This window comes from Gracilinanus agilis, chromosome 3 (assembly GCF_016433145.1).
Source record: "Gracilinanus agilis isolate LMUSP501 chromosome 3, AgileGrace, whole genome shotgun sequence".
In the NCBI taxonomy this organism is placed as follows: Eukaryota; Metazoa; Chordata; class Mammalia; order Didelphimorphia; family Didelphidae; genus Gracilinanus; species Gracilinanus agilis.
The window spans coordinates 639,982,381-640,010,057 of record NC_058132.1 but is presented as its reverse complement, the minus strand read 5'-3'; the positions used below and the strand labels follow the sequence as shown (position 1 = coordinate 640,010,057).

General features: G+C 53.9%; 1 protein-coding gene across 1 annotated transcript; it reads right to left on the bottom strand.

Annotated features, from left to right (window-relative positions):
- Positions 1–217: 217 nt before the first annotated feature.
- Positions 218–25,328, bottom strand: UBE2G1 (ubiquitin conjugating enzyme E2 G1). Its single transcript, XM_044669489.1, has 6 exons — positions 25,256–25,328; positions 20,453–20,555; positions 12,395–12,492; positions 9,299–9,477; positions 6,551–6,673; positions 218–2,599 (listed from the first exon to the last, which is right to left on the bottom strand). The coding sequence occupies exons 1-5, from the start codon at positions 25,326–25,328 to the stop codon at positions 6,587–6,589; spliced, it is 540 nt and encodes a 179-aa protein (XP_044525424.1). The 3' UTR covers positions 218–2,599; positions 6,551–6,586.
- Between the last annotated feature and the right edge of the window lie 2,349 nt (positions 25,329–27,677).

Here is a 27,677-nt window from a genome sequence, read left to right as displayed (position 1 = left end):
AGGTGCCCCACGTCCAGGAGGGGTTCTAACTGCTGACACTAACTTTAGGGCTCGAGCCTCGATGCACTAAATTCGCCCCGTTGCAGCCTCCGATCAAGGCAGCAGGGAGCCTCCCTTTCCTCTCTCTGCTCTGGGGAGGCAGCACATGCTGCTGGCCCAAACGGACTCCGGCCTGGGTGGATGGAGATGGTCCCTGAAACCACGACAGCTCAGGAGGTCGCCTCCAAGTCATCCTTTATTGAGTGACAGAGCGCCCCCTCCACACGGTACAGTAAACATCACGAGAACCACAGCAAGAGATACAATCGGTGACGCACACAACTAAAAACGTGGGAATGAACAAGTCAGTCCAATGTCATCGCCCCGAGAGAGGGCCCCGCACCCAGGGGTGCCTCGTCGGGAAGGCTCCCAGCCAGAGTCCAACTCCAGGGGTGAGCGCGGCGGCCTTCCCACGCGAGGGTCCGAAGCACAAGGGATAAGGCCGTTGGGCTCCCGCAGCCCCGAAGGTTCGGGTCCGACGTGGAGGAGCCCCCGAGAACGTGGCAGGCGGTGCAGAGGGGACCCAGAGTCCCGACAGTCATTCTCACGTTCACGCCGTCGGCACCAAGCTGGAGAACCGGGAGGTCCAGGGTGAGCAGGCTGCCCCGACGCTTCCCCCTCGTTTGCCACCACAGAACGGAGAGGCACCTCGGGCGGTGGTCAGGGCAGAGAAGAAGGCACAGATGACGGCCCTGCCTGCCACCAAGGGACGGACACTTCTCCCCGGGAGGGCACCCCGCCGGGGGGCACAGCCGGGTCTAGCCTCCACCCTCGCTCGGTCCAAGGGGCAGGGAAACGGCTGCTCTCGCCTACTCCCCGAGCAGCCACGAGGAGGCACTAGTCCACTTGGTGAGTCTGGTCTGCAGACAGAGCCACAGGAGATCCCGAACACTCCGTGGGCGATTCCCTTCGGGCCGAGGCTCGGTCAGGAGGCCAACGAAAGCCAAGAAGCCTTCCGTCAACGCTGGACATGAAAGTCTTTGCGCACGAAGGCCCCAGGGGGAGGACACTTGTGGCGCCCCGAGCGAGGGGCCTGCTCGCCCCCACCTGCTGGGGTGGCCTGGCAACGGGGATGACGGAGAGGAGAGGGCCCTCTCCTCTGGCGGGAGGGCTTCCTCCCGGGGCCCATTCGGGGCTGGATCTCTGATGTTGCCTCATCTCCCCCAAGGGTGGGCGCAGAGGCCGCCGGCCCGAGAGGGGGCACCGCGTGGCCAGCGACGCCTCGGCCTCGGGGTTCAGGTGAGCTCCAAAGGGCCGGGCTGCTTTCTCAGGCTCTGTCCTTCGTCTCTGCGCTCGCCCCTCCCCGGCGAAGGAGCCGCTAAGCGCAGGCCCCCAGGGGCGTCTTCTCCCGACCATGCCAGCTCCGTACGCCCACTTTTACTGGGGAGGCCTCGAGACGCTGCCACGGCCGTGGGGGGCGTTTCAAGTATTCAGTTTGCATAAGGAATCGCCCTGAGATTTCCCTAAACTGCACTTCTCTGGGGTTCAGCATGTTCATTTTTATTCAGTACAGAAAAAGTCAACAACTGGACAATTATTGGAAAAAATTATATTTTGGAAGAACTCGCACTACACAGGGTGACAGAACTCCCAAACTCAAACGACATGAAAATATACACGGCAATCTCTGTACATCGGGTGTCGGAAGTGGGGAGGGAGGGGGCGCAGCTCCTTCGATCACGAACCCCGAAGTCCCCGGCGGCGGAGGCTTGCAGCCGGCCACGCCTCGTCCGACAGTCCAGCGCCAACGTCGGGCAGAACGCAGACAAAAGGACCCCGGACCACCTCGGGTTAATTCCGACCGGCCGACTTTGGACCAGGAGAGCGGCCTGGGCAGCCGGAGGGCCACAGATTATTGCTACACCCAATCGGAGACGTGCGTGACTGGGCGACGGAGGAGGAGAGCACCGCGGGCTGGCCGTCCCTGGCAGGTCCTCGTTGGAGTCGGCCGCTGCTGAGCCAGAGCTTCCGGGCGGGCTCCGGCAGAAGGGCGAGAGCCCGGGGAGTGTTTCCAAACAAAGCAAATACCAAAGTCTAGTAAATGAAAGCGTTTAATGAAGCCTCAATGGTTTAAAGGAAAATTAAATGGACAAGTTTAATCCTAATTGGTTTAATCTGACATGCTTTAAGAAGTCTCTTTAAACTGATAAAGAAACAATGAGGAGGGAAAGAAAACCTGCTAAAATCTTTCGAATGTACACGATTCTTATTCTACCTACAGGAGGGAGGGAGAGAACAAGAGCGGGAGAGGAGAGAGCGAGAGAGCGAGAGAGAGCATCATTTGGTACACCGTGGATGGGGTGGACATGGACAGCATAGATATTCTCCGGGCCGGTCACGTTGTGCTATGTACACGTCTTTACAATTCTTCCTGAAGGTTAAAGCAGTTCATTAGAATTCAAAATGCGTCATCATCTCTAAGTTGGCACTTGGTAGGCTTCTGGTCAGCAGCGAGAACCGGCGGGTGTTATTGCAGCCCAGTTCCAGCCAGTGTTTGCCAACTCGTTACGACAGAAGTCCAGCTTAGGTGGGGAGAGTGCCATGTTTCCCAAGTGGAGACCTGAAACAAACACAAACAGGCCATCAGGCTCGCCGCCGACCCCCCCCGACACCCCCCCAAGATCACGGCCGACGAGAGCCAAAGAGAGCCTGAAGAAAGGGAGGGAGCAAGAGCGGGAGAGGGGCTGCGACGGCTCCCGTCTTAAAGCAACCTGCAGGGAGCGGCCGCAGCCCGCGGTGGACAAGCTGGGAAATGGTGGCCGCCGGCCTGCCTCGAGGGCCGTCCCCAGCCACCCCCAGTAAAAAACCCCACAGCTCCTGGGTGCAGGGGAGACGAGGGCAGTTCGTCGTGAGCTTCTGCTTCCTCTGCCAAAGAGAAGCCTCTTGGCCTGGAGAAGAGCACCAAGACGGCGGGCAGAAGCTCCTCCTAGAAGATGTGAGGGAGGAAGGCGAAGGCCAGCAAGGCAGAAGGGAGCTTCGAGCAAGGAGGTCAAGAACTAGACTGGACTCCCGGGAGTGCCCGAGCGCCCGTTTCCTCTTTGGATAAAGCCACTGGGCTGGCACGATGATGGGGTTCTCGCAAGGGCTCCTGTGTTGTTCTTGGGCAGAAGAAAAGAACTCACGAGGACGGTGGCTTGGGTTGGGGTTGGAGCCCCACATGCCAGGCAGGGGGCGAACGTGCCCAGGACCCCCAAAAGGTCTCTGATGGAATCTGGAAGGGGACACGACAGGGTCACACTCAGGTGAGTCACAAAAGCATTTCCCAAAGCCCTGAAGAAGATGTGCGGCTCCTACAGTAAGCTGGGGGCCAGGGGAGAAAGAGGGAGGGGAGCGGCTGGCCAAGAAGGTGCCCCTGGAGAACCCCGGAAGAGTCCCAATGAGCTGAGGTAGCCGCGGAGGATTCCATCGAGGAAAGGGGAGGCCTCCATGCCGGCAGAAGAGCGGGTCTGAGGATCAGACGACACCACGTCAAACCTGAGCAGAGGTCGGGGTGGGGAGGGGGCCCCGCCTGGCTGCCGACCCCGGAGCTACGAGGGGAGCCACGGACTCGGCCTTACTCTGTGAGAAGCTTCTGGCGAAGGATGCGGAGGGCGGACTCCCTCTGAAAAGGGAAGTGGGGGGCAAAGCTGGACGAGGCAGCAGCAGCGGAGCTCCCTGTTCCCAGGTCAAAAGCCACAAAGGGAGACGCCGGCTCAACCTGCCATGTTTTTAGACGGTGTGCACGTACGGATGTGTGAAGCACCCCGAAAACCTAACGCCAACGAAGGCTGTCTTCGTCCTTGTTACAACACGGGCCCAAAGCAGGGCTGACAGCAAGAAGCAGCAGCGATTTCGCAACGTGAGGCAAAAAGGCCCAACCAACACGGCGGGTGAAGAATGGGCACGTCCACCGTCTCCAGAAGCTCAGGAGCGGCAGCTGGAAGGCTTGCCAAGGGCTTTGCCATTACCCGCTAATGCTAGGAGGGCCGGGCAGTAGGACCCCTGTTTTACAGATGAGGAAGCCGAGGCAGGCTTCCACTGGCGTCTTCCTGACTCCGGGCCGGGGAGAACAGGTGAGGGGTGGAAACGTGCACATTCCTGCCAGGATCGATGCCCCTCTTTTGGGGTAGGCCCAGGAGCAGGGAACGTTGACTTTTGTTCTTTGAAGAAAAGGAGAAGGGAAACCCGGGTTAAGGGGAGAGTCCGGCTGTCTGAACAGTTCTACGCCCACCTCATCCCGTCACTGTCTGAAGACCCCAACACGAGTGCTGGAGAAGCAAAGGAGGTCCAGGCAGAGTCCCATCTGGCCGCCGCAGGAGAGGAGGCCCAAGGCGAGACCTACAGCCAGGTCTGACCTCATAAATGGCCTTTCCTCAGGCAGCCCCACTGACCAACTGACTTTTAGAACCGGCACGATGCTGGCTTTGATGATCGCGTCGTGGTATGGTGTGAAACTCGGCCCAGCCGGGCGTCCATCCTGCCCACGTTCTCATGGTTTCCTTCAAGATCCCTTTCTTCCTCCAGATAAATGCTTTTTGCTTGATGCTCTCCGTGTGGTGACTGACTGGGGCAGCACTAATAAACCCAGGGAATACTTGATTTGGGTCATATGGCTTTGCCGGACCCACAACCAGTGAATATTTCTCTAATGATTTTGGCCTGGCTTTAGCTCAGGAAAGTCTCTCAAAATGGGATTCAAACACTTCCTAAGACTGTTTTTTGGGTGAGTCGGTTACCAAGTATCTTCTCATTCTCAGAGTTATCATAAATGGAATTTTTCTTTTTCTAGAGAGAAAGAAAAGGTGAGTGACGTCAAAGAGTTCAATAAAATTTTTGGCTGACATACACCGAATCTGTAAAAAAGGGATGCTTGGAGGCAGCCGGGTAGCTCAGTGGATGGAGAGTCAGGCCTAGAGCCGGGAGGTCCTGGGTTCAAATCTGGCCTCAGACACTTCCCAGCTGTGTGACCCTGGGCAAGTCACTTGACCCCCATGGCCCACCCTGACCACTCTTCTGTCTTGGGGCCAATACACGACTCCAAGACAGAAGGTGAGGGTTTAAAAAAAAAAAAGAAAAAGGATGCTTGTTTCTTCTTTCCCTATTCTAATTAAGCCTCAAGTTTCTTTCTCTTGTTTTTCGGCACAAGGAGAGACAATGGCTGTCCTCGTTTCACCCCGATTGTTCCAGAAAGGAATCTCATTTAGCCCTTCGGCCCGTGGTGGCTGCTGGCTCCAGGTTGTTCCTAAGCGCCAGGTTAAAGAAAGCTCCATTTATTCCTGTTTTCTAGTGTCACCCAGAATTCCTAGCACAAATGCATGGCTTCAGACATAAAAGGTTTGCATCGTTGTTCCCTGGGGATGTCGGGCCATCTTTGTCTCTCTTCGTTTCCTGGGACGACGCGGTCTTTGAATTTCTGGCCAACTTGTCTGTCGTGAAACGGCACACCAACAGCCACGCTCGCTGCCCCAGAGACCCCACCGCGGGGTCCAGGCCAAGGTCCCGACGGACACCAGGGGCTTTCTTTATAGTGGCCCTTCTTGGGAAGAGAGTTGGGAAGGAGCAGCAAGCTGGAGCCCGGGCGAAGATGGAGAGGCCTGGTGCCGAGGGAAGCCAGCAGAGCAGAGAAAGCAGGAAAATGGAAATGGAATGAACCACCACACGGAGAACGTCCTGCGGGAACGCAACGAAATAATAACGGTCCGAGAGAGCCGACTTGGGAACTGTCCTTCAGTGACAAAAAGCACCCACTTGTTCCACGGATTCTCATTTTCCTCTCCGATTATCCCTGAGGGAAGCAGACGAGACGGCACGCGGACGGCTGTTCATGCTGACCCTGCTCCAGAGGGCTCGTGCCTAGCAGCAGAGGGAGGCCCGGCGAGGCTCAGCTACTTTCCAGAATGGCCAAGCGCGTTCAGTGAGGCCCCGGGGACTTGGGCAGGACCTTTCCCCTGGGGCCGCCGCTCGCTCCTCCTGCGCTCAATGGCGCCTGGTCAGCTTGGGAGGTAAGTAAGAGGGGAGGACGCTGACGCCCACACCCAGGATCCCGTCACTCGGGCGTCTCGGCTCCAAGCGCGGCTTTTATCACTCGACTTTGTAATGCCTCCAAGTCCAGCAGCCGGCGATGCTGACAGAAGCTTCACACTAGCGTGTGTGCTAGAGCACTAGCGGGGAACAAGAGACCCCGACCACAACCACCCACGGGCTTCCCCACGGAGCGATCTGGGACTGGCCCTCGGGGCTCTGACGTCCAGGACTGCCTGGGAGGGTCATCGAGATCCCTTCCTTTTACAGACCAAGAAACCGAGCCGCAGGAGGGAAGAGCTTGTCCAGGTCACCCGGGCCGTAAGCACCCCTACAGACGGGCCCAGGGCTTTCCTCACGCTGTCCCCAGAGGGAGAGGCCACTTGGCGGGGCGGAGAAGGCGGCACCAGAATCCCAGGAGAACCGAAGCTCGGTCTGGGCTCGGCACCAGCTCCTACCGTGGGACCCTGAAACGGGGAGGGATTCTCAGAGCTGCAAGATCCGTACCTACCCTGAAAAAGTGAAGCTACGAGCTGCTACCTCGATGTCACTCAAAAGCAGTCTCTTGGCTTTTCCTTACACAGCGGGCAACTTTCCTTTTGAATTCTCCGTTCCGGTCTTCCCTCCATTCTTTCTGCAGGTGGACAAACGAAAGAGGACGATTAGAGGCAGCTTCTGGGCATCGCCCGCAGGCTCCGAAAGGCGTCTGCCAGGCGGGCCCAGCTCAGTGTGAAGCACGTGCGAGAGAAGCCCACACAGAGCAAGCGGAAGCAGCGCCGGGAAACCGGACACCTTCTTGGGGACGCTCGGTGCCTGCGACAGGAACGGGCCGCCGAATCTTTCGGGAAGGAAGGAGAAACCATGATCGAGGGGACAGAGTCAGGCCTGGAGACAGGAGGACCCAGGCTCAAACCCAGCCGTGGGGCCTGGTCTTTCTCCTTGACCCACCACTCTTGTGTCTTGGAACGGATACCTAGCATCCACTCTAAGGCAGAAGGCAAGGGTTAAAAAAAAGGCAGACCCCAGCCATGACTTCGCCTTTGTCTCCCCCTTTGTATCTCCCCTACAGAGACATCTCAGACAAAACAGAGGGGAAAGCACTTCAGCAAAACTATCTGGCACAGTCCTGAGTCTGAGGGCAGGTGCACAGACACCCCCCCAAAGGGCTGCTGATGCCCTTCTATGTTATGTGCCCCCCTCCACACACCCCCAACTTCCAGGACAGGCACATGGTGCAGAGGACCAGCACCTCCAGAGAAACCCTGGCAAGGGAGTGAGCTCACAGTCCAGAGAGGCACCAGGGCTGGGAGGACAGACAAGAGACCAGGCTGAGGCACCACCTTACACAAAAGTGATAAATACTGGTGGGCATGTGGCAAAATTGGGACACTGGTGCATTGTTGGTGGAGCTGTGAATGGACCTAACCACTCTAGAGGGCAATCTGGAATGATGCCCAAAAGGCCATAAAATGGTGCTTTTGATCTATTAATCCCACTACCTGGTCTGTAACCCAAAGAGATCAAAAAATAAGGGGAAAGGACCTGCTTGAACAAAAATATCTACAGCAGCTCTATTTGTAGTGGCAAAGAACAAGAACTGGAAACTAAGGAGACGTCCCTCGATTGGGGAATGGCCGAACAAACTTTGGTACACTTTGGTGATGGAAAACTACTGTGCTGTAAGGAATGAGGAATAGGACGATCTCAGAAAGAGCCAGAAAGATGTTCATGAAGCAGAACCAGGGGAACACTGGACACCGTGACAGCAATATTGTGCAGCGACCAATGGTGACAGACATGGCTGGTCTCAGGACGGGGCTGAGGCACTTCGGACAGGGAACGGACCAAAGCAGACTGCTATTCCCCTCCGTGTCGTTTTGGCTTTATTGGGGAGTTTGGGCTTCGTAGGGGTGAGCTCTTCCAACAACGACCAACACGGAAGTGGGTTTGGCATGATAACAAAAATTAAATTTTTAAAAAAGAGGAGAGGCCGAGGCTTGGATTCTCCTTGGACCAGTGGGTTCAGGGGAAATCCCACAACACTGACAGAGACGCCAAGTCCAATAGCCTCAATTTACAGATAAGGAAACTCAGGGCTCTGTGGCCTACGGCACGCAGGGCCGTCAGGTTGGAGTCAGGTTCTAAAAGCCTGAAAAGCCCAACTGAAAAAGTCTGCACTAACTTGGGAGGCAAGAGGGAACCACGGTTTGCTCCTGAGCAGCAGAGTGGCAAGGAAGACAAGGAGCACTGACGAAGGTGGGAACTTGGGGGGAAGCTGGGGGGCAGATGAGGGAGACACTGCACAGAGAAGCAGCATCTAGAACCGCCCACCCAAAAGGGCAGAAACAGATGCAGGTGGCGACAATGCCTAAAGGCAGAGAGAGGACAAGTGAGGAGAGACCCAGGAGGCCGCATGGAGGCAAGGGGTGGCCCGGGGTGCTAGAGAGGACGGAGAGCCGGGAAGGCGGGCAGCCCAAGGTCGGGGCACAGCCGAGCTACGGCAGACACCGGCAGAAGACCATGAGCGAGACCACAGGACGAGAGCGAGAAGAGCATTTGGCATCTGGGCAAGAGCAGCCTGCGGAGAAAGTCACCCCGGAGTGGCGGCAAAGCTGGGGGCTGGACAGGGAGGTGAGGAAATGAAGCAGAGCAGTGGCCCGAGGGACCCCGGTGGGCCAGACTGTCCAATCCCAACAGAGAAGGCAGCAGCTAGAGGGGACGGTGCATTCGAATAAAGGGTTTCCTAAAAGGCGGCAGCTGATCAAGACCAACAGGCAAGGGCAGGAAAAGCTCAGGAGCTGGCAAGGGGGCAGGCAGAGGGCATCGACTGTCCAAGTGGAGGGGCTGGCACTACCCAGAGGGGCCGCCGCCCCAGTCCCTTCTTGGGGAGGGGAGATGCCAAGGACAAGGCTGGGCAAAGGTCTCCTTCACCCAAGTGAGTTTCCTGAGTGGACAGTGAGGTCTGCTGAACATTCATGGGAATTTGGAAGCTAAGTTTATGCAACTTATATTGGCGTGCCTTCCCTCCCCCACACCCCCCCGCGGCCCACGTGTCTGAAGGGACGGACCATCGTGGGGATCCTGCACCAAAGGGGTCTCTCCCTTCTCGGCGGCAGCCCAAGAGCTCCCGAAATGCCCCTCTACTCCCTCGTCGTGGTATTCCGTGGGGCTCTTTCTGGCTGCATGTAAACTGCAGACCATTTGGGGGGGGGGGGAGACAGAGGGAGAACCCCCGCCCCCAAAGCCAGGTGCGACTTACGGCTGCATCCACATTAGCGGGTGAGTCTCCATTGGGATCTGCCAGCATGGAAATGACGCTGATCATGATGGTCTCCACCGTGTGGATGGGGAGCCAGCGCTCTTCTGGCTTTTCGTAGCCGTATTTGTCCTCCCCGGGTTCGTGCAGGATGGAGATGCACACGTCACCATTTTTGTCAACTGAAAAAAGCCCGCCAACAGTTACAACCGAGACGGGGGTTGGGGTTATCTCCCCACTGCTCTCTGCAGCAAGCCTGGAGGGCGCTCCCCAAGAGCCGCCCGTTCATCCAGAGGGCAGCCCCGACCGTTCTCAACAGCCCTCACCCCGGAAAAGCCAAACCTCCCACTGCGGACGGTGGTGAGAGCCGGAGCCCCCCACCTTCTGGGAATCCCTCCCAGGATCCCTGGCAGGACCGTGGCTCTCAGCACCCGCGAGTGCCCGACTCTAGTCTAGTGCTGTTCTCCCCAAAGAGCTACGCCTTGGGGATAGGGCTGGGATCTGGGAAAGCCGGGGGACCCTTTCTCAGAAAAAGGCTTTTAAAGCACAAAATACAGAGGAACATGGAGGAAACCAAGGCTGCTCCAACCCAATTCCCAAGCTATTAAGAGGCAGGTTCAGAGGCCCCCTGCTTCACGGGGAGCAGAGGCTTGCCCGAGGGGGTCCTAGCCTCAAAATGTCCTTCGACACCAGCCTCACCTTAGACAGGAGAGCAGGGGCCCAGGGCAGGGAGGTGGGAGGCTGCACACCTTCACAGACTGCCCCTCCAACCACTCAGCAGCACCCTGGGGTGCCAGGGGGAGGTCAAGTCCTCCCGAGATAGGATCTGTTTAAGGCTCTGATCCCTCCCCCGGAACCACCCTGTCAGAGGGGCAGGGGCCACACGAGAACATGCTCCAGCCCTAGTGCCGCCAGCATCCGACAGAATCCTCGACACGGGACGCCCTTACTTCAGAAATATTTTTTAAATACAAAAAAAATAGAGAGAGAGNTTGAATCAGAATTTCGCATTGTTACCTTTTGTAAGGCAACTAGGCAGGATAGTAGTTGAATGCAGAACTGAGAATAAGGAAGACCTGGGTTCAAATCCTGCCTTATACACTACTAGTTGTATGATCTTGGGCAAGATATTTAAACCAGCCTCAATTCCCTCCTTGAAAAATTATTTAATAGGAAACTAAGTTTATAGTACCTTCTGCCTAATTATTGCACTTGACTTGTACCCCTATCACACTCGCTTTGCATAAAAGTCATATAATATGTGCATGTCTCATCTCAACTACTAGAATGTATGTGAGCTCTGACTACATTTATGTGTTATAAGGGATGACTTCAGTTCAGTCATGGAAGAGAAGGAAAGAGAATTGGTAGGAAGAAATGGTGAGGCAAAAAAAAGAAAAGAAAGAAAGAAAGAAAGAAAGAAAGAAAGAAAGAAAGAAAGAAAGAAAGAAAGAAAGAAAGAAAGAAAGAAAGAAAGAAAGAAAGAAAGAGAACAGAGAAAAGCCAGGATTGTCGGATTATTGAATGTAGCAGCCAGAGGTCACTGAAGACCAGGAAAGCCAGGGGGGCCAGAAGAAGAAGATGGGGTCTGGAGACAGAGGAGCAAGGTTCAAATCCTACCTTTCAGCTACTTCTGTAGGCGTGGGACTAGTTTCCTTCTCTGGAAAGCAAGAAGCTTGGCTAAGGCCCCCTCTTAGGGCCTCCAAGGGACAAACTTGGTCCCCTTACCTAGGAAGCATTTCTGTAACCCCAAGCTTCTGTAGGGCATGTTTCCTTCAGGCAGCAGAAGGTGATTTGTTCTGGTTTGATGTGGCCGGGAGTTAACCAAGACTAAGAATCAGAGGGCTTCTGCGCCAGCCTTCCTGCCGGGGGTCCCACACAGACCCATCTATGGACGGGAGGAAGGCCTTTCCTTGGAAGGAAGACTCAGAGGCTCCCCCAAACATTAGGCTCCCCTTTCAAAGCAGGAGGCCTGGGCCCCGAGTCCCGGGCTCACCAGAGGCAGCAGCGCCCAGAACCTTCTCTCAGCCACTTACAGATGACGTGGGGAAGGGGGTCTGTAACCTGTTTCAGGTGCATTTGATCTGCTGCGCTATCCAACAGGACTTGGAACATCTGGAGTTTCCCCAGGCCATCCGGGATGAAAAGAGGCCCAGAATGTGGCCATGAGCCACCCCGGGATGGCCTTCACACGGGTTTTAAGGATTCTCTACTTAGTCTCTAATAAATGTGCCATTAAATTTATAACAGGGTCGATGTTCTGAATGGGCGCATCCAGGTACAACTGAGCAGTTGGGTCTGGAAAGCAGGAAAGAGAACGGACGCCCATTCCAAGCTCTCCTTCTCCCAGGACGACTCTGGGCAGGATGGCCTAGCAGCCCCAGGAGGGCCTACCTTGCTGCAAGCTGGGACATTCCTAAAAGGACAAACGTCATCCCAGAATGTCAGCTTCTTATTTCGTCCTCTGGACTTGGAGCCCTACAGGAAAACAAGCTCCCAGCACCCAGTGGGTGCTTGCTTAAAAAATGCTTTGTTTGTTACTGACCAGACTGACGACACGGGAGGGAGCGATGTCTGATGAGGATGGACAAGCAGGTGGAAGAAAGGCTATGAAGGGACTGAAAAGCCAACTGGAGGTGCAGCCGGGCACCTTGGTGGCTAGGGAGCCAGGCCAGGAGAGGGGAGGTCCTGGCTTCAAATGTGGCCTCACACATTTCCTAACTGTGTGCCCTGGGCAAGTCACCTCACCCTGCTTGCCTAGCCTTTACCACTCTTCTGCCTCGGGCCTAAGAGGGAAGGCAAGGGTTAAAAAAGCAAACAAAAGCCAACCAGAGGCGGTGGCCTAAAGAGTGGCATGATATGGTCACATCTGCACACGGGCAGTTGAGGGCAGGCTGGACTGGAGAGGGAGAGAGCTAGGAGCTTGGGGGGCAGGTAGGGGTGGCTATTAATCAATGACTAATAGTAGGAACAGCACCCGCTGAGTGAGGGGCTTCCTTGGGAGGTTGGAACAGAAGATTTTTTTATAAGCCCACCCAAGGTCGTGACTGAAGGGAAGAAGCCTGCCAAGTGTGTAAAAACAAAATTCTGGAAACTTACCGTTTGGGTGCCATATTTCTGTGATGAATTTCATTTTTGGTGGTCTGAGGGGATAGTCTTTTGGGAAGGTGAGATGAGCTTTGAAAACACCCCCTTCACTGCAAAGACAAAGAGAGAATGTCTTAGAAGAAACACAGAAAAGGCAAAGAGCTCTCGTTCCCATCAATTGTTACCTCGGCTAGCTACAAGGGGCCACGAGACTCCCCCACTCCAAGAGCGGCAGGCACATACAACCCTTTTCCTTTTTAATTTTTTAGAATGTTTCCATGGTTACATGATTCATGTTCTTTCCCTCCCCTCAAGCTCGCCCCCCCTTCCCCACAGTTGACACGCAATTCCACTGGGTTTGACATGTGTCATTGATCAAGACCTATTTTCATATTATTGATATTTGCACTGGGGTGATCGCTTAGAGTCTGCATCCCCAATCATGTCCCATCTACCCATGTGATCAAGCAGTTGTTTTTCTTCTGGGTTTCTGCTCCCACAGTTCTTTCTCTGGGTGTGGATAGTATCCTTCTCACTGAGTCCCTCGGGATTGTCCTGGATCATTGCTTTGCTGCTAATAGAAGTCAGTTACATTCGCTCTTGCTACAATGTATCAGTCTCTGTGTACAATGTTCTCCAGGTTCTGCTCCTTTCACTCTGCATCACTTCCTGGAGGTCATTCCAGTTCACATGGAATTCCTCCAGTTCTTTATTCCTTTGAGGACAATAGTATTCAATCACCGACAGATACCACAATTTGTTCAGCCATTCCCCAATTGAAGGGCATCCCCTCGTTTTCCAGTTTTTTTGCCACCACAAAAAGGGCGGCTATAAATATTTTTGTACAAGTCTTTTTCCTTATGATCTCTCTGGGGTACAAACCCAGCAGTGGTATGGCTGGATCAAAGGGCAGGCAGTCTTTTTAAGTCCTTTGGTATAGTTCCAAATTGCCATCCAAATGGTTGGTTCATACAACCCTTTTTCAAAGTCCCCAAGGCTGGGCTACTGACTTTGGAAAGTCTGGACAAACTGCCTGAAAACCAGGGGAAGCTGAGACCTGGAATCCAGTGCATTCAGCATCCCTTCCTGGTCCTTGCTCGTCAGCCCTCCCCCTTTCTCCTCTGGGGGACTCTGTGCCTCCATCCCCTCTGGGGCTCAATTTGATGCCTGCATTTTTCATTTTGCCTTTTCTTCCATGGATGCCCATGTCTGAGCTTGTCCCCTGGGCTTTTGGTTGCTTCTATTGTGGGGCGGGACAGAGGAAGATGCCCACACAGCATCTCACAGTCTAGCTTCTCCAGCTGGAGGAAACCACGCACGGAAGCTTCAGGAGGTTCTGGAGTTTCACTTATAGACCTTGGGAGACTAAGGACTCTTCACAGCTTGACACCGGGGAGGGTCCCAGGTGGCTGCTCCATTTTGGAGTCACTGACAGGTTCAGATTAGGTGGCTGGCAGAGATGGAGAAGTCAAACCTGATACCAGAGGAGAAACCAAGTTGCTCGCCTAGAGCTGGTCACCTCATGGTTTTGTAATCTCAGGTCTGGGAAGGCCCTTGGAAGCCCTGAGTCCACCTGACCCCCAGAGAAAACTCTCTAAAAATTTCCTGACAAAGGCTGCCCTGCTTTTGCCAGAAGGGGCCCGTGCCACCGAGGTCCCACCTAAACCTACTTCCTTTGACCTTCTGCTTTTCCTTCAGCAACCTGGGAGTGAGCCTAATCTCAATTCTTCAGCAGAGCCCATTTGGTACTGCAAACACTTGTTAGGCCTCCCTTCTCCGGGCTAAACACCCTCAGTTTCTTTGGCCGATCTTCAGATGGCATAAACTCCAGATTGACCCTGGGAGGGAGGGGCTGTTATCCTCTCCATTTGACAAATGAGGAAATCAAGAGATTAAGAGCTGTCCTGCCCCTAGTTCCACAGCTAGGAAATGTTGGAGACTGAATGGAACTCGGGTCTTTCTTCCTGACTCCAGGCCTGGTGCTGTGGGAACATGTTGGCCTCTCTGCCCAGATGCTGGAGCCACCTTCTGCTTTGTTATCTTACTTTGTTCCTAACCATTGCTAGGAAAGTCTTGAAAAAAGCACCAATTAACATCATTAAAGAGTCAAAATTTTCTTCCAAAACAAGGGTCTGCCTTAAAACGAATGCCCCCCCAAACAACTTTTTTAGGGTAAAACTTTAACCTCCAACTTCCCAGGCCAAAGAATTCAGGTGGCAGCCTAAGGACGGGCTCTGGCCAATCCCTGGAGCTCTCTGGGCCCTGCCATCTCCTATGTCTTCTTCAGCTCTGATGCTATGAATCCTGTGCAAAACGGAGGAAGTAAAAAGGGGCAGGTGGAACCTGCTAACAGACTTCTCCCAGCTTTCAGGTTAACACTGTCAACCTCCTCTGTCAGTATGGCAGCCTTCTGGAGGAGGAAGAGAGCCGTCAATACTGACTCTGGAGGGGGCAGCTCAGGGGATGGAAAGCCAGGCCTAGAGGCAGGAGGTCCTGGGCTCAAATCTGACCTGAGACACTTCCCAGCCGTTTGACCCTGGGCAAGTCACTCTACCCCCATTGCCCACCCTTACCGCTCTTCCGCCTTGGAGCCAATACACAGCATCATTGATTCTAAGATGGGAGGTGAGGGTTTTAAAAAAAAAAAAATACTGACTCTGGAGCAGAGGCCCTGAGCCTCTTTCTCCCATCAGGACCCTGGTGACACTGCACATCCTCCGAGCCGTCAAAGCTCCAGACACCTGGAGCAGGAAAATGCAGAAAGTCCAATCGATTCTGTTCTGCATCACCGCTGACAGTTTGGCCCATTTCACGTGTCTCACGGTTGAATGTGGAAGGTCAGTTTTCCCGCTCAGCAGTTCCCTTGTGTCACGGAAATCTGTTCTCCTTGAAGGATGTGAGCAGATGCCAAGGCGGCCGGTCTCGCATTGCCGTGACCCCAACTAGCCACGCAGGTGGACAGCACCAGCGAGCTTTCCCTGGCAACAAGGTGGAAGTAGGGGTTGTTGCTAGCACCCACTTCCCATTTCTAGCCAATCACACTGTCCCCCCCCTTTCCCCACATATGATTTGGGGATGTTTCTTCTTTTGTTCATAAACTGTCAGCCATCATTGAGGGTCTTTGGCTTGCTGAGGAGTTAAAGGCCCCACCTGTTGGCAACTACTAGCCTTACCATGAAATGGAATGTTTGGAAATTTGCTGCCTCAGTTTCCCTAATTTTTAAAAAAAGCCCTTACCTTCTGTCATGGAGTCGGTTCTATAGCAGAAGAGCAGCAATGGGTAGGAAACGGGGGTTGGCCAGGGCCACAAAGCTAGAAAAAGTGTTCGAGGCCAGATCTGGGCCCAGGACCTCCCACCTCTACATCTGGCTCTCTGTCGAGCGAGCCACCTAGCTGCTCACAAAGAGATTTACTTCTTGGCACCACAGCATGGCAAATAGAGGCCTGAGTGAGGACTTACCAATCAGACATTAGGGAAATACTGGGTGCTTCGCTGTTGAGGATGCCAACCCCCCCCCCCCCCGGTCAGGAGAGTCGATATGTGTGAAAGGAAGTCCACAGTGAACAAATGCCTGACAGATGCTTCCACGAGTTCATTCAACGCTCCCCTTCTTCTTCGTCAGCTCCGTCGAGGTTACCACAATGCTTTGGGCTTCTCTGCCAGGTCGCACCCCATCCCCTCTGCCACTCTCCTTTGTCTTCACTGTACTGTTTAACCAGTTCCAGGGTGCAGCCTGGAGGGCTGGCTCTGTACCGACTGTCCCAGAGCCTTTCCTCCAGGGCTGACATTTTCTTCCGGCCATCAACGTCCTGCTCCACATCCGCAGGCTCTCCCCTTTCCCTGCCCCTCCGGAGCTTAGCTGAAGTAACATCTGGGGCCTCTCCTGCCTGCCCCACTCGCAGCCCCGGCCCTTCGGATCTGAAGTCGGTCAACCGGCGAGTGCGGAGGGAGGCGTGAGACCTGCGGCCAGGAGGCTGCACCCCCAGCCTCCCCCTCCCTCTACAGCCCTTACCCGTCTCTGCTGACCACCTCTGTTTTACAGATGAGCAGAGACCAACAGCAGTGAAGTCACTTATGCAAGTGCTGCGCAAGGTAAGACCTGAACTCTCATCTCCTTGGGCCCGGCAGCTTCTCCCCTTGCCCGCTAGCTCCAACTTTACTTTGCAAATGAAGAAACAGGTCTCAGGTCCTGCCTGTGCGGGGACGGGGGACCCAGGTCTGACCCTCAGGCCAAACGATCTATCACTATCGGCACAGGATAAGAGTCTGAAATGGCCAGCCCCAAAAGCGGTAAGAACAACTGGTATGGGTGGGCAGGGGCAGGCTGAGGCGAGGCCAGAAAAGAAGCAAGGTCCCAAATGGGAAGGGCAGCTGGGTAGCTCAGGACCCTGAGAGCTGGGCCTGGAGACGGGAGGTCCCAGGTGCAAATCTGGCATTAGACACTTCCTAGCAGTGTGACCCTGGACAAGTCCCTGAATCCCACTGCCTAGCCCTTACTGCTCCTTCTGCCTTGGAACCAATCCAAAGCCAAACCTTAGGGGTTAAAAAAAAAAAAAGATGGCCGAGAGGGCCCCCTTCAGAAAGTGCAGCCCTACAATGGAGGCTCTTTCTGTCAGCCAGCAAGTTTCCAAAAGAAACACAAACACTCGCTGCCAACCAGCAGTAATTACTCTTCAGAGAAGCGAGGGCTGAGGAAGGCCCCCTGAGCTAGCACAGGGATGCTGAGGTAACTGCAGCTGGCACTTTGTGTGTCTTGGACCCTCTGGCAACAACAGGGAAAGCGTGAGGACACACAAAGGAATCTAATGACCCAGCGGGCCCCCCGGGCGGGGATCTGCTTTCTGCTGTTAGAAATGGAAGGCAGGAAGCTGTCAGAAAAACCCCGAAAAAGTCCTGGGAAGACCTGTATGAGCCGATGCAAAGTGAAGTGAGCAGAACCAGGAGAAGCCCGGGTGCCCCGACGGCCGGACGGTATGTACACGAAGGACTCGGGATGGCAAAGGCTCTCCGCTCCCAGAGAGAGAACAGCCGGGAGTCTAAATGTAGAGCAGGGCAGCCGCTTCTCACTTTCTTTTCTCTCTGCACGCTCACACGTCTCGCCTCTCTGCGACTTCACTGCCTCACGCAGGGGCAGGCAGAATCCGGACCTCACAATGTTAAAGACTGTTTGCACACAGATGTCATTGGGGGGAAAATAAGATCATCCCGAAACAAAAGAGTGAAAGCACGAACTCTGTGCTCTTAGGCACACGGTAGCCTCTGCAGAGGAGGGGGGACCGCCGCACGGTACTAGATGAGAACATGCGCCGCGCCTTATCTCGTGGCGTATTATCTGTATGAGAACAATCACGTGGTCATGGGATTAACAGGCGCTCACTTATATCCCCGCTTTCAGCCAGCCGCATTAAGGCTTGGGACGCCGTCCTTCAGGGATGAAGGGGCCCCACCGTACTGAAAGACAATTTCACATCCAGACAGAGACAGAGACAAAGCCCGAACCATCTGTCTTAAAATCTATTCTAAGTACCACTTCCAAGGCAGAAGCGCAATACAGGCTTGGCAATGGGGGTTAGGTGACTTGGCCAGGATCACACAGCAAGATTTGCACCCAGAACCTCCTGTCTGTAGGCCTGGTGTTCCATCCACTGAGCTGGGGGGAGGGAAGGAGGGAAAGAGGGGGAAGAAGAGACAGAGACACAGAGAGAAAGTTCCCGGAGCTCTCCTGCTAAAGGATGGAAGCAGCACAGTCATTTGGTGAGAAGCCTGCAAACCAGCTATCCCTTATGAAAAAATGATTTTCAATTGTGGAAGAAACATTCTCTTTTGGGGCATGTTCCGGCTCCTGGGCTACAAGAACAGATCCGTGTTACAGAAATGGTCACGGCCAGGAGGCGGACGCCAAGCATGTGACCAGTGAGCAGGGAATACTGAAAAAATTCTGGCAGAACTATGTCCTAGAGGGAATGACAGAAAGCAGGATGCTGAGTTTGGAGCCAGAGAACCCGAGTTCAAATGCCAACACTCCTGCCATGTCCTGACTCTGTGACCATGGACAAATCTTAACCTCTCAGGCCTCAGTTTCCCTTTCAGTAAAATGAGAGCTGGTTACGGTCCCCTCCTAGTTCTGGGGCTTATGAAGAATTCCGAGGAACACGCCGTTAAACCCCAAAACAAGAGCTTGTGGCCATGCCTAGATCAAAGTCCACAGCACCAAATGGCTATCGAACCCAATGGCCAACATGGGGTCATCTTCCCAAACCCCAAGAAGACTAACGCAGGCTCTCTGTCTCTCCGGCACCACCGGACACTCGAGGTGACTGAGGCCTGTGGCAAAAGTTCTAACACCGGCCAGACTGGAAAGGTCGCCACAGGACACCACGGACAGAGCTGCTGACCCAGCTTGGATAGTAGAGGATAGTAAAGGCTTGAACAATGACTGTGCCAGGGTCCCCGGGGCTGTCAGACCAACTGGTGCCCTATGGTAGTCCAAGGAAGAACCCCAGCATGCTACGGTCAACACCAATTCCAACTGAGGCATCAGCCACTTACTGGTGCTGGGAATACAAAAGGAAAGAAGGGCAGGCCAGCCCGCCACCCCAGGGGAGAAGAGGCCAAAGGCCTCCTGGGGACCTTCAGTGAACTGGCATTCAAGGCTTCTCTTTTCAGGCTGCCATTATGAAACCCAGAGCTTGCGTTCTCCCCGAGGCTCCAGTCCTGAAGGCCTCTCTGCCTTCTCTGCCCCAGTTTCCCTAGGAAGGGCAGGCCTAGCCCAGCCACCCGTTGCCAGGGAAGCTCCAGTTAACGATGCCCGCTCAGGACATCGGTCAGAGGCAGGACCTTCCGAACCCCACAGTAGGCTAGAGGAGCCACATCTTGCTGGACGGGGACCATGCCATGTGTCTGAGGTTTGCCAGGAACACAGGAAAGCAGGCGCTCCCGTTCGGGAGGAGTGAGTGACCACTCCCGGTGGTGCGGCATCTCAGCAACCCGCGGCGAGGCGACAGTGACGGAGGCAGGGGACACCTTCAGGAGGCCCACACTCATGTTCTGGCTCTGTCCTTGGACGACAGTCCGGCCCGCCTCTCAAGCCTGGGTTTTCTCTTCTGGCAGAGGATGAGCCAGGAATTCAAGGACTCCCTCCCTGTGCCCAGCAGGGTAGATACGAAGCCCCAAATCCAACAGCCCTGCCCAGAGGGACTCCACTCTACCATGTAAATAAAGAGGACGAAGTCTCTGCAATGCAGACCAAACGAGGGAAGAGAAGGATGCTTTGGGGAGGGGCTGGGGTGACAGGAAGGGCCCAGGCTGTCAAGGGGCTCAAGGCCCGACACAGGAGTTCCTGTTTGATCCTGGAGTCTGAGGGAGGGAGCTTAAGGGGGAAGGCGTAAGGCAGGGAGTCCAGAGAGGAGGCTCTTGGAATAGCCCTGGTCGAGGGGACGAGAAGGCCAAACATAAGTGGATTTGGAACCAGAGCGATGAGTGTTTTGGACGTGTTTCTGTATCCCTCGTCGTCCAAGTTACTTGGCCCACCCCAGCTCTGCCTCTGGAGGTTTTCTCCGGAGGTCCAGGTACACCGAGGGGCGACCTCTAGTAGTGGCTGGGCTGCGACTCTGCAGCCACAAGCCGAACGCTTAAGGGCCCTTGACTGGAATTCGTTTCTTTTTTGGATCAAGAGTTCCTGAATGTCCTATCTGGGTAAGGACACTCGTTTTTGTTTTTAAAAAAGAAAACTGGCAACGGACGCCCGACTGTCGAACCCACGTTTTAACAAGTAAGTCATTCAATTCTGCCCCAGCTTTTTCTGGCACCTCCAAAAGATGGTAAGACCGTAATAAACCAACCACTGGACTTCTCGTTGGAAATGACTCCAATGAGCACATTTTTCTATATTTATGGAACTATTTTATCATGCCAACGTAATACTAGGATATACCTAGGAGTTAATGTTATTTTGGGGCAAAAGGGGGTGAGGAACAGCCTGGGCATCCACGTTTTCCACATTAGAACCCTCTCCTGCCATTCAGGATACCCCGAGCCAGTCCCCACCCACGCTGCCAGGCGGTACTTACTACAGTGTGTCTGGGGGGCCAATAATGAGGACTTCCCATCTGTACAGGTCATTGTCATCTATTAAGCCAGCTGAAAATCCTTCCACTGGGTTTTTGTTGAGCTCTGTGAAAAGAAGAAAAGTCTGGTAACTCTTTAAGCATTGGCACTCGGAGGGAGACAGGGAGGAGCCCCCCCCCCCCAATGAGAAACAGGCCTGGGGGCAGTGGTGGCAGGGGCACCCAACAGCAAACAGAACCAGGCCCTTGTCGCCAATAGCCCATATTCTGGGACTGAGTCCTTTGGTTAAAGGAGGAGCCTTTGTACATACGTGCACAAGCGTGTGTGCTACAGAGACAGAGAGACAGAGAGAGAGAGAGAGAGAGAGAGAGACAGAGACAGAGACAGAAAGAGAGATAACAGGAGAAAGTCTGTTCTGAGTGCAGAAGGGAGGGGGATGTGAAATCAAAAACACCAGGAATGGCTGAAGAGTGGAGGTGCTTGGCAATCTGTCACTATGGGCCATCGAGTCCAACTTTCCAGGCCTGGGGGAGGCCAAGGGACGCCTTTTCTCTGGAGAAGTCTCCCCTACACTGTCAATGAGGAAAACCGTCTTCAGGCCTCCTGGTGCCCCGCCGGCTCTCTGCCAGGCTGTCAGAGTTTTGCTCCAAGTGGGTTACCCAAATGAAACCACTTTTGGGGGTTACTGAATGGTTTTAGAGTCGGTCGTGATTTCACAACATAAGTCGGGGCCGGAGAAAGAGCAACGGTTTCTTCTCAAAAACCAGTAGAGTTGGGACAAACCTGTTTCTCTCTTCAAAAGCCCCTGGGAGAAGCAGGCCGGCTCTTCCTGGCCGGGCTCCGAAATAACCAGAAGGGAAGGCCGAGCGTAGGAGCCTCTCCCTCAGGCCTCAGCGTTCCCAGCCTATTTCGCCCTCCCTGCTGGGATCTAATGAGAGTGTCTGAGGGCTCAGGGGCCAATGCTTCAGCCAAGGCATTCAGAGCTCCTGGGCCCCCGCCCTGCAGGACTCAAACGGCTATCTTACCAAGGGACAGCTGGGAATTTGGGGTCTGCTCCCCATGGGGCTCTCCACTGGGGTGGAGGCCTGAATAATGGGCTGACAGACTCTTCGAGGCTACACAAAGCTTTCTGAGGCCCAGCCCCCATTCAGAGGTAGGCCCAAGGCAAAAGGCCCCCAAAGGGGATGAATGAGGCACAGAGAACTCCCCAAGAAAGGGTGCTGAGAATCCCCGGGAGGGCTCTGAAGACCGTGTGGCAGTCACACTAGCATGGGACACAGGACAGTGAAGGGAAGCACCCACGAAACAGAGGACTGAGAGGGAAGACGGTGCAGGCACCCTAAGGAAGCTCCTTCTGGGAGGACAAGGATGACGGTCATACTGGAAGGGCAGGCCCAGAGGGGCCGCACTCTGGATCAGTGAAGAGCCCAGGAGCCACTGAAACATCATAGAAAGCTCAATAAAAATAGGAAGACCCGGCGTTTGGGGAGTCGAGCCCTCAGTTTGTCACAATGAGCCCACATCTATGTGTCCCCACATGCCCGAGGGTATTTGCATTTCCACCCATCCATAAGAAATCCGATGCTCCAGCCTGTCCATCAGACACGAACACAGTGGCCGCTGCACGCCTTGCCCTGCCCCTGGCATGAGCTCTGCAGCTCAGGTGCCACCCCCTTCAGGCCTTCCCCAACAGCCCCCAATGACTCCTTCTTAGGGGCGGACATTTACCCAACACCGAGGCTCCCTGGGGAGTAGCATGCCATTTGTCATAGCCTAAAGGACAGTGTCTGCCACAAGAAAGTGCCAGTTAACACAGATTTCTTGATTGACTGACCAATTGATCCTGTGTGCCTAGCACTGTGCCGAGACTACAAAAGCCACCCCAAGACAACGCCTGCCTTCCAGGAGCTTATATGCCAAGAGGGCACAGGAGCTACTCAGCTTCTCAGAAAGATCAGCCATCCTGCCCATCCCTCTGAAGTCGGGGCCCCTGCGTGCTCGTCGGCCCTTTGTTAAAGGCTCTGGGTCTCCACCACGCAGAAGTCACTGCTCTTAGCTGCCAAATTCTCTGGCCTTAAAAATGAAACTCTCCAACTTCCTGGAGTTTCCCTGGGGAGGGAGGGAGGGAGGGAGGGTGCTCTTTAAGCAGCTACTTTGTGCCAGGCACTATGCCCGCCTCCACCCCAAATGGAACTAAACCCCAGCACCTACCCACCTGCCTGCCCCTCAGGGCTCTTGCGAGGCTTGAATGTGAGAATATTTGCAACCATTTGGCAGTCCTCACAACTCCACAGAGTAGGTGCTTCTATTATCTCCATTTAACAGCTTAAGAAACTGAGGCTGGCTTTGAGGCCAACGCCCCTGTTGGAGGGGGCCCAGACCGAGTCTCCCTGGCACCAATTTCTCTTTCCAGGATCATTAAACATGACTCCCCTTTCCAACCCACTCAGCTTTTGTTCCTGGCCCCTTTTTATGCTGATCCCACTCCTGGGGACATGCGACCCCTTTACCTTAGTCCAGTTCTTCTCAGGCCCCATTTCTCATCAGTTTGGCCCAGGGCCACGTCTGAAGGTGACTTTCTTGATCATTCACCCCTGCTTGCCCAACTCATCAGCTGCCAGGTGTGGCCCTCTCGAGCTCTCTGGAGCCCCCAGGCTCTCTCCAGAAGCCTCCTGTCTATCTCCTAGGAATGTGCTAACTCGTCCCCAGTCTCCTCTGCCGGCTCACCAGCTAGATCAGAGCCCATACACCTGGAGCGCTCCTCCTTGCCTTCTTAGTTGCTCACTCTTGGGACGCTCTTACTGCTGCCGGGGCTCCCCAAGCCAATAAGCCCCCCGTAGCCCCCCTTGTCCTCTGCTGCTGTCTTTGACCATCAAGGGCCCCAGAACCCTATGCGCCCTTCCAAGGTCTGGCCTGGGAAGCCGTTCCCTCGCTCACTCCCCAACTCATAGCCGGGTCAGAGGAAAACCGAGACAGTAACTCCATCTGCCCCTCAAGAAAAACTCGATTTCTCTAACCCTCCAAGCATCTGTCCGTCCCCCCCCCTCCCCCGAAAACCCGTCTAAAACCACAGTAACAGAAGCCTAGTCAAGTAAAAGAAATCAATACAGGCCATGCCGGAGACTTAGTGTCTGTCGTGAGGTCACAGGGACACTAGGGGACGTCACAGCGCCCAGAGCACTGGGCCTACCGTCAAGAAAACCGGAGCTCAAAGGTGGCCTCATAGTCACTCTATCCCTGCCTCAGTTTCCTTGTCTATAAAATGGAGATAACGGCTCTTCCCCTCCCAGGGTCCAGAGGATCAAATGAGACAACCATGTCCTTAGCACAGTGCCTGGCCCCTAGCAGGCCCTCTAATAAAGCTAGTCAGTCTTCATCTTTGATCCTACAGACTCTCAACTGCTGCAGATTCGGTTTCTCCATCCCTTCACCCACATCTTCCAGGTGTCTCTGAAGGTGTCTTCCCGCCTTTACTGCAGCCTATTGGCAGGATCCTGCTACATGCCCAGATCCCAACCCTTCCAGCCAGGCCCCACCAGATGGGCATCCCTGAGAGCCTTTCTTCGGGCTCTCCCGCCTCCACTGGGCCCAGGACTAGCAGCGAGTTCAGAGGGGTACGCATCGTTTAGGAACTTTCGGGGTCTGGGACTAAGTTTCTTTCCCAAAAGCCTGGACTGCTTCTAGGAAGTGACAGAATGGGTAACGTCGTAGAGGATGCTCTTTTAGGAGCTCCGAGCTTCCCCCAGCAGTAACACCAACCCTCTACTGACGGCGCTGCCTGGCAGGGAGACGCAGAACATCAGGGCTCCCAAGAAATGAAAATGAACATTATGGGAATTTGGAAGAACAGGCAGGTAGGCAGAACAGCCCACATTAACTCTGGAGCCTAACCTCGGCCTCAGTTTCCTCAACTGTAAGATGGAGATGATAGCAGCATCTCTCCCTCCATATTCTTGTGAGGATCAAAGAAGAAGATACATACATATATATACATATATATATATATATATATATATATATATATATATATATATCTGTCTCTTATACANCGTTTAGGAACTTTCGGGGTCTGGGACTAAGTTTCTTTCCCAAAAGCCTGGACTGCTTCTAGGAAGTGACAGAATGGGTAACGTCGTAGAGGATGCTCTTTTAGGAGCTCCGAGCTTCCCCCAGCAGTAACACCAACCCTCTACTGACGGCGCTGCCTGGCAGGGAGACGCAGAACATCAGGGCTCCCAAGAAATGAAAATGAACATTATGGGAATTTGGAAGAACAGGCAGGTAGGCAGAACAGCCCACATTAACTCTGGAGCCTAACCTCGGCCTCAGTTTCCTCAACTGTAAGATGGAGATGATAGCAGCATCTCTCCCTCCATATTCTTGTGAGGATCAAAGAAGAAGATACATACATATATATACATATATATATACATATATATATATATATATATATATATAACCCTCACCTTCCCTCTGAGGAGGCGGAAGAGCAGTGAGGGCTGGGCAATGGGGGCTAAGAGCTTGTTCAGGGTCACACAGCCAGAAAGTGTCTGGTCCCATCTCTAGGCCCGGCTCTCTATCCACTGAGACACCCAGCTGCCCCCAAATAAGAACCTAAATTCTAGCCATGAGTAGCATTAACAGGAATAAAGGATGTTATCGGGGAAATGTATGCTAGGTAAGGACCATTCACATGTAAGGGGGAAGGACGCCAGGCGGGAGAAGAGCGCCCAAAGACACCCTCGCCCTTGCCATCGCAGAGAAAGAGAAGAGCTCCAGAAGCTGGCCACCCAGGAGTGCATCACCTTCGGCAGCCTCCCTTAGCTTTTCCTCTTCATCTCCGCGTTGTTCTCTGGCTCGCTTTCTCAGTCTCTTCATGCCCCCTGGCAATCTCGCCATCTGTCCTGCCTCCCTCTCCTGCACCCAATGGAAGGGGCACGATCAGGGACTGCCCTATGGCCCTGCTCAGGATTCTTGGGACTTCAGAGAGAAAACTCCTCCCTGGCCCCCGCTTCCTTCTCCCATTAGAACGGGGAGGGGGGCCTAGCAGCTGTGGGGCTCGGGCGATACCAAGAAGCCGCAATCATCTGAAGTTTGGGATCGAGCAAGGACGCGCGACTCCACCCAAGTAAATGAACGCCGTAACTGGGTGCTCGAGAAAGCCAAAGTTTGGGCAAGAAGTCAGTCTATGGGGAAAAGTCCGAAGTCTGACAGAAACCAGAGACGGGTCAGGTGGGCAAAGCCTTGTCCACGTACAGACATCTCGCCCTTCACCTAGGCAGACTGTTCCACAAACGCCCACAGAAATCAATTGGCACATAATGTCACTCTGCTTGCAGATGTGGGGGAGGCTCAGAGGAGGACAGGAACGAGGGGGCCAGGGACAGAGCCGGAGAAACCCTTGGGGCTGGCCCTGGGGGTGCCTGCCTAGAACTGAGAGAAGGGCACATGGGAGCCTGATCCTCGGCGGGGGTAGGTAGTGAGGCAAAGGGCTCCTCTTCCCCAGTCCAGCAGTGGCGGCGGCAGTCTCTGCTTCCGTCTGGAGGGTATGAAAAACAGTTGTTGTTTTGTTTTTGTGGGGGAGGATGAAGGGTGACCCACCAGTAGAGGGGCAGGAGCAGGAAGAGGGTATCAGTACAAAAAGTAAAGTTAACAAAGGTGGGTTTTTTCAGAATTCTGTACAAAGTCAAATTTGCATAAAGAGAATCGTCTGTACCAAGAAAGCACCAAATCAAATAAATACGTGACTTGAGACACTATAAGCAAATTAGAGAAGCTTAGAAATGACCCGTCAGATCTAGGGATGGAGGTTCAGAGGAACTAAAACAGACATTTTAATAAGAAGATGAAAAAAGGCTTTGGACAAACAAAACAAATGCAGCTAAAACAAGAAGAGAAGCAGAGAAGTGGAAGGAAATCTTTACAGGTTTCTCTGAAGAGTCAAACTTACAAGGACTGCTCCCCCAATGAGAAATGCTCAAAGCATATAAATTGGCAGTTTTCAGGGGAAGAAATTCAAGCCATTAACAGCTATATGTGTGTGTGTATGTATGTATGTCTATAAATAAACAGCTAAGAAACACCAATGAAAGAACCTCTGAGGCACCTCCTCATACCCATAAGACTGGCTAAGATGACAGAAAAGAAAAAATGTCACATGCCAGAGAGGATGTGGGAAAAGAGGTCCATCCATGGTCTGGACATTCTGGAATGCAGTTTGGAATTATGTCCCCAAACTACTAAATAGTGGATGCTCTTGGACCAATGATGTCACTACCAGGTCTACCCTCCAAAGAGATCAAAGAAAGAACAGGATCCACATGTATAATAATGGGAAGGGGGAAGGGGGGCGCCACGAACTGGAAACTGAGAGGATGCCCATCAACTGGGGAAAAGTCTGAACAAGGCACAGGATGTGAATACAATGGAATATTACTGTGCTATAAGAGATGTTGAAGGAGATGGTTTTAAAAAACCCTGGAAGACTTAAACTGATACAGAGGGAAGTAAGCAGAACAGGAGACTAATGTACTCGATACCCCAAAGATAACAAATCACCTTTAAAAGGCACCACAACTACCCTAATTCCCAAAAGAAGCTCCTAGAGCTGCAGCATCTTCCTCTCCATCTTTCTCCTGGTTTTCCTCTGGCCTCTCCATACCATACCCTCTCCTATGTGTCTCCTGGGGTTCTCTCCTGGGCCCTCTTCTCTTCTCCCTCCACCTTCTTCACTTGTGACCTCATCCTGGATCTGGTCACCACGTCTCCCTCTTCTGCCCCAACCTCTCCACTGACCTCCAATTCAGCACCTCCAACTGCCTTTCGGACACTAACTGGGCATCAGTAAACTCAGAATGTCAAGCCCGGAACTCACCCCCCAAAACCCGTTGGCTCTCAACATATAGGAGTCATCTTCGACTCCCATCTCACACACCATATCCAATATGGTGCCAGGGAGAGTCGACTGCCCCTCTACAGCCTCTAACAGGCCGGCCCTCTTCTCTCCTCCAACACTATCCTTGCCCTGGCCAGTCTCCATTCAGTCCCCAAAGAGCTTTCCCACCATGCCACCCCCTACTCAGTAACCTCCAGGTTCTGGTTGGCATTCAGAGCCCTTCATGGATCCCCTCTGGCTCCCCCAAATGGACTCTCTGATTCAGGGACCCCAGCCTCCTGGCCCTTCCCATGCGTGGAATGCTCTTCCTTCTCCACTCTGACGTTCCTGGT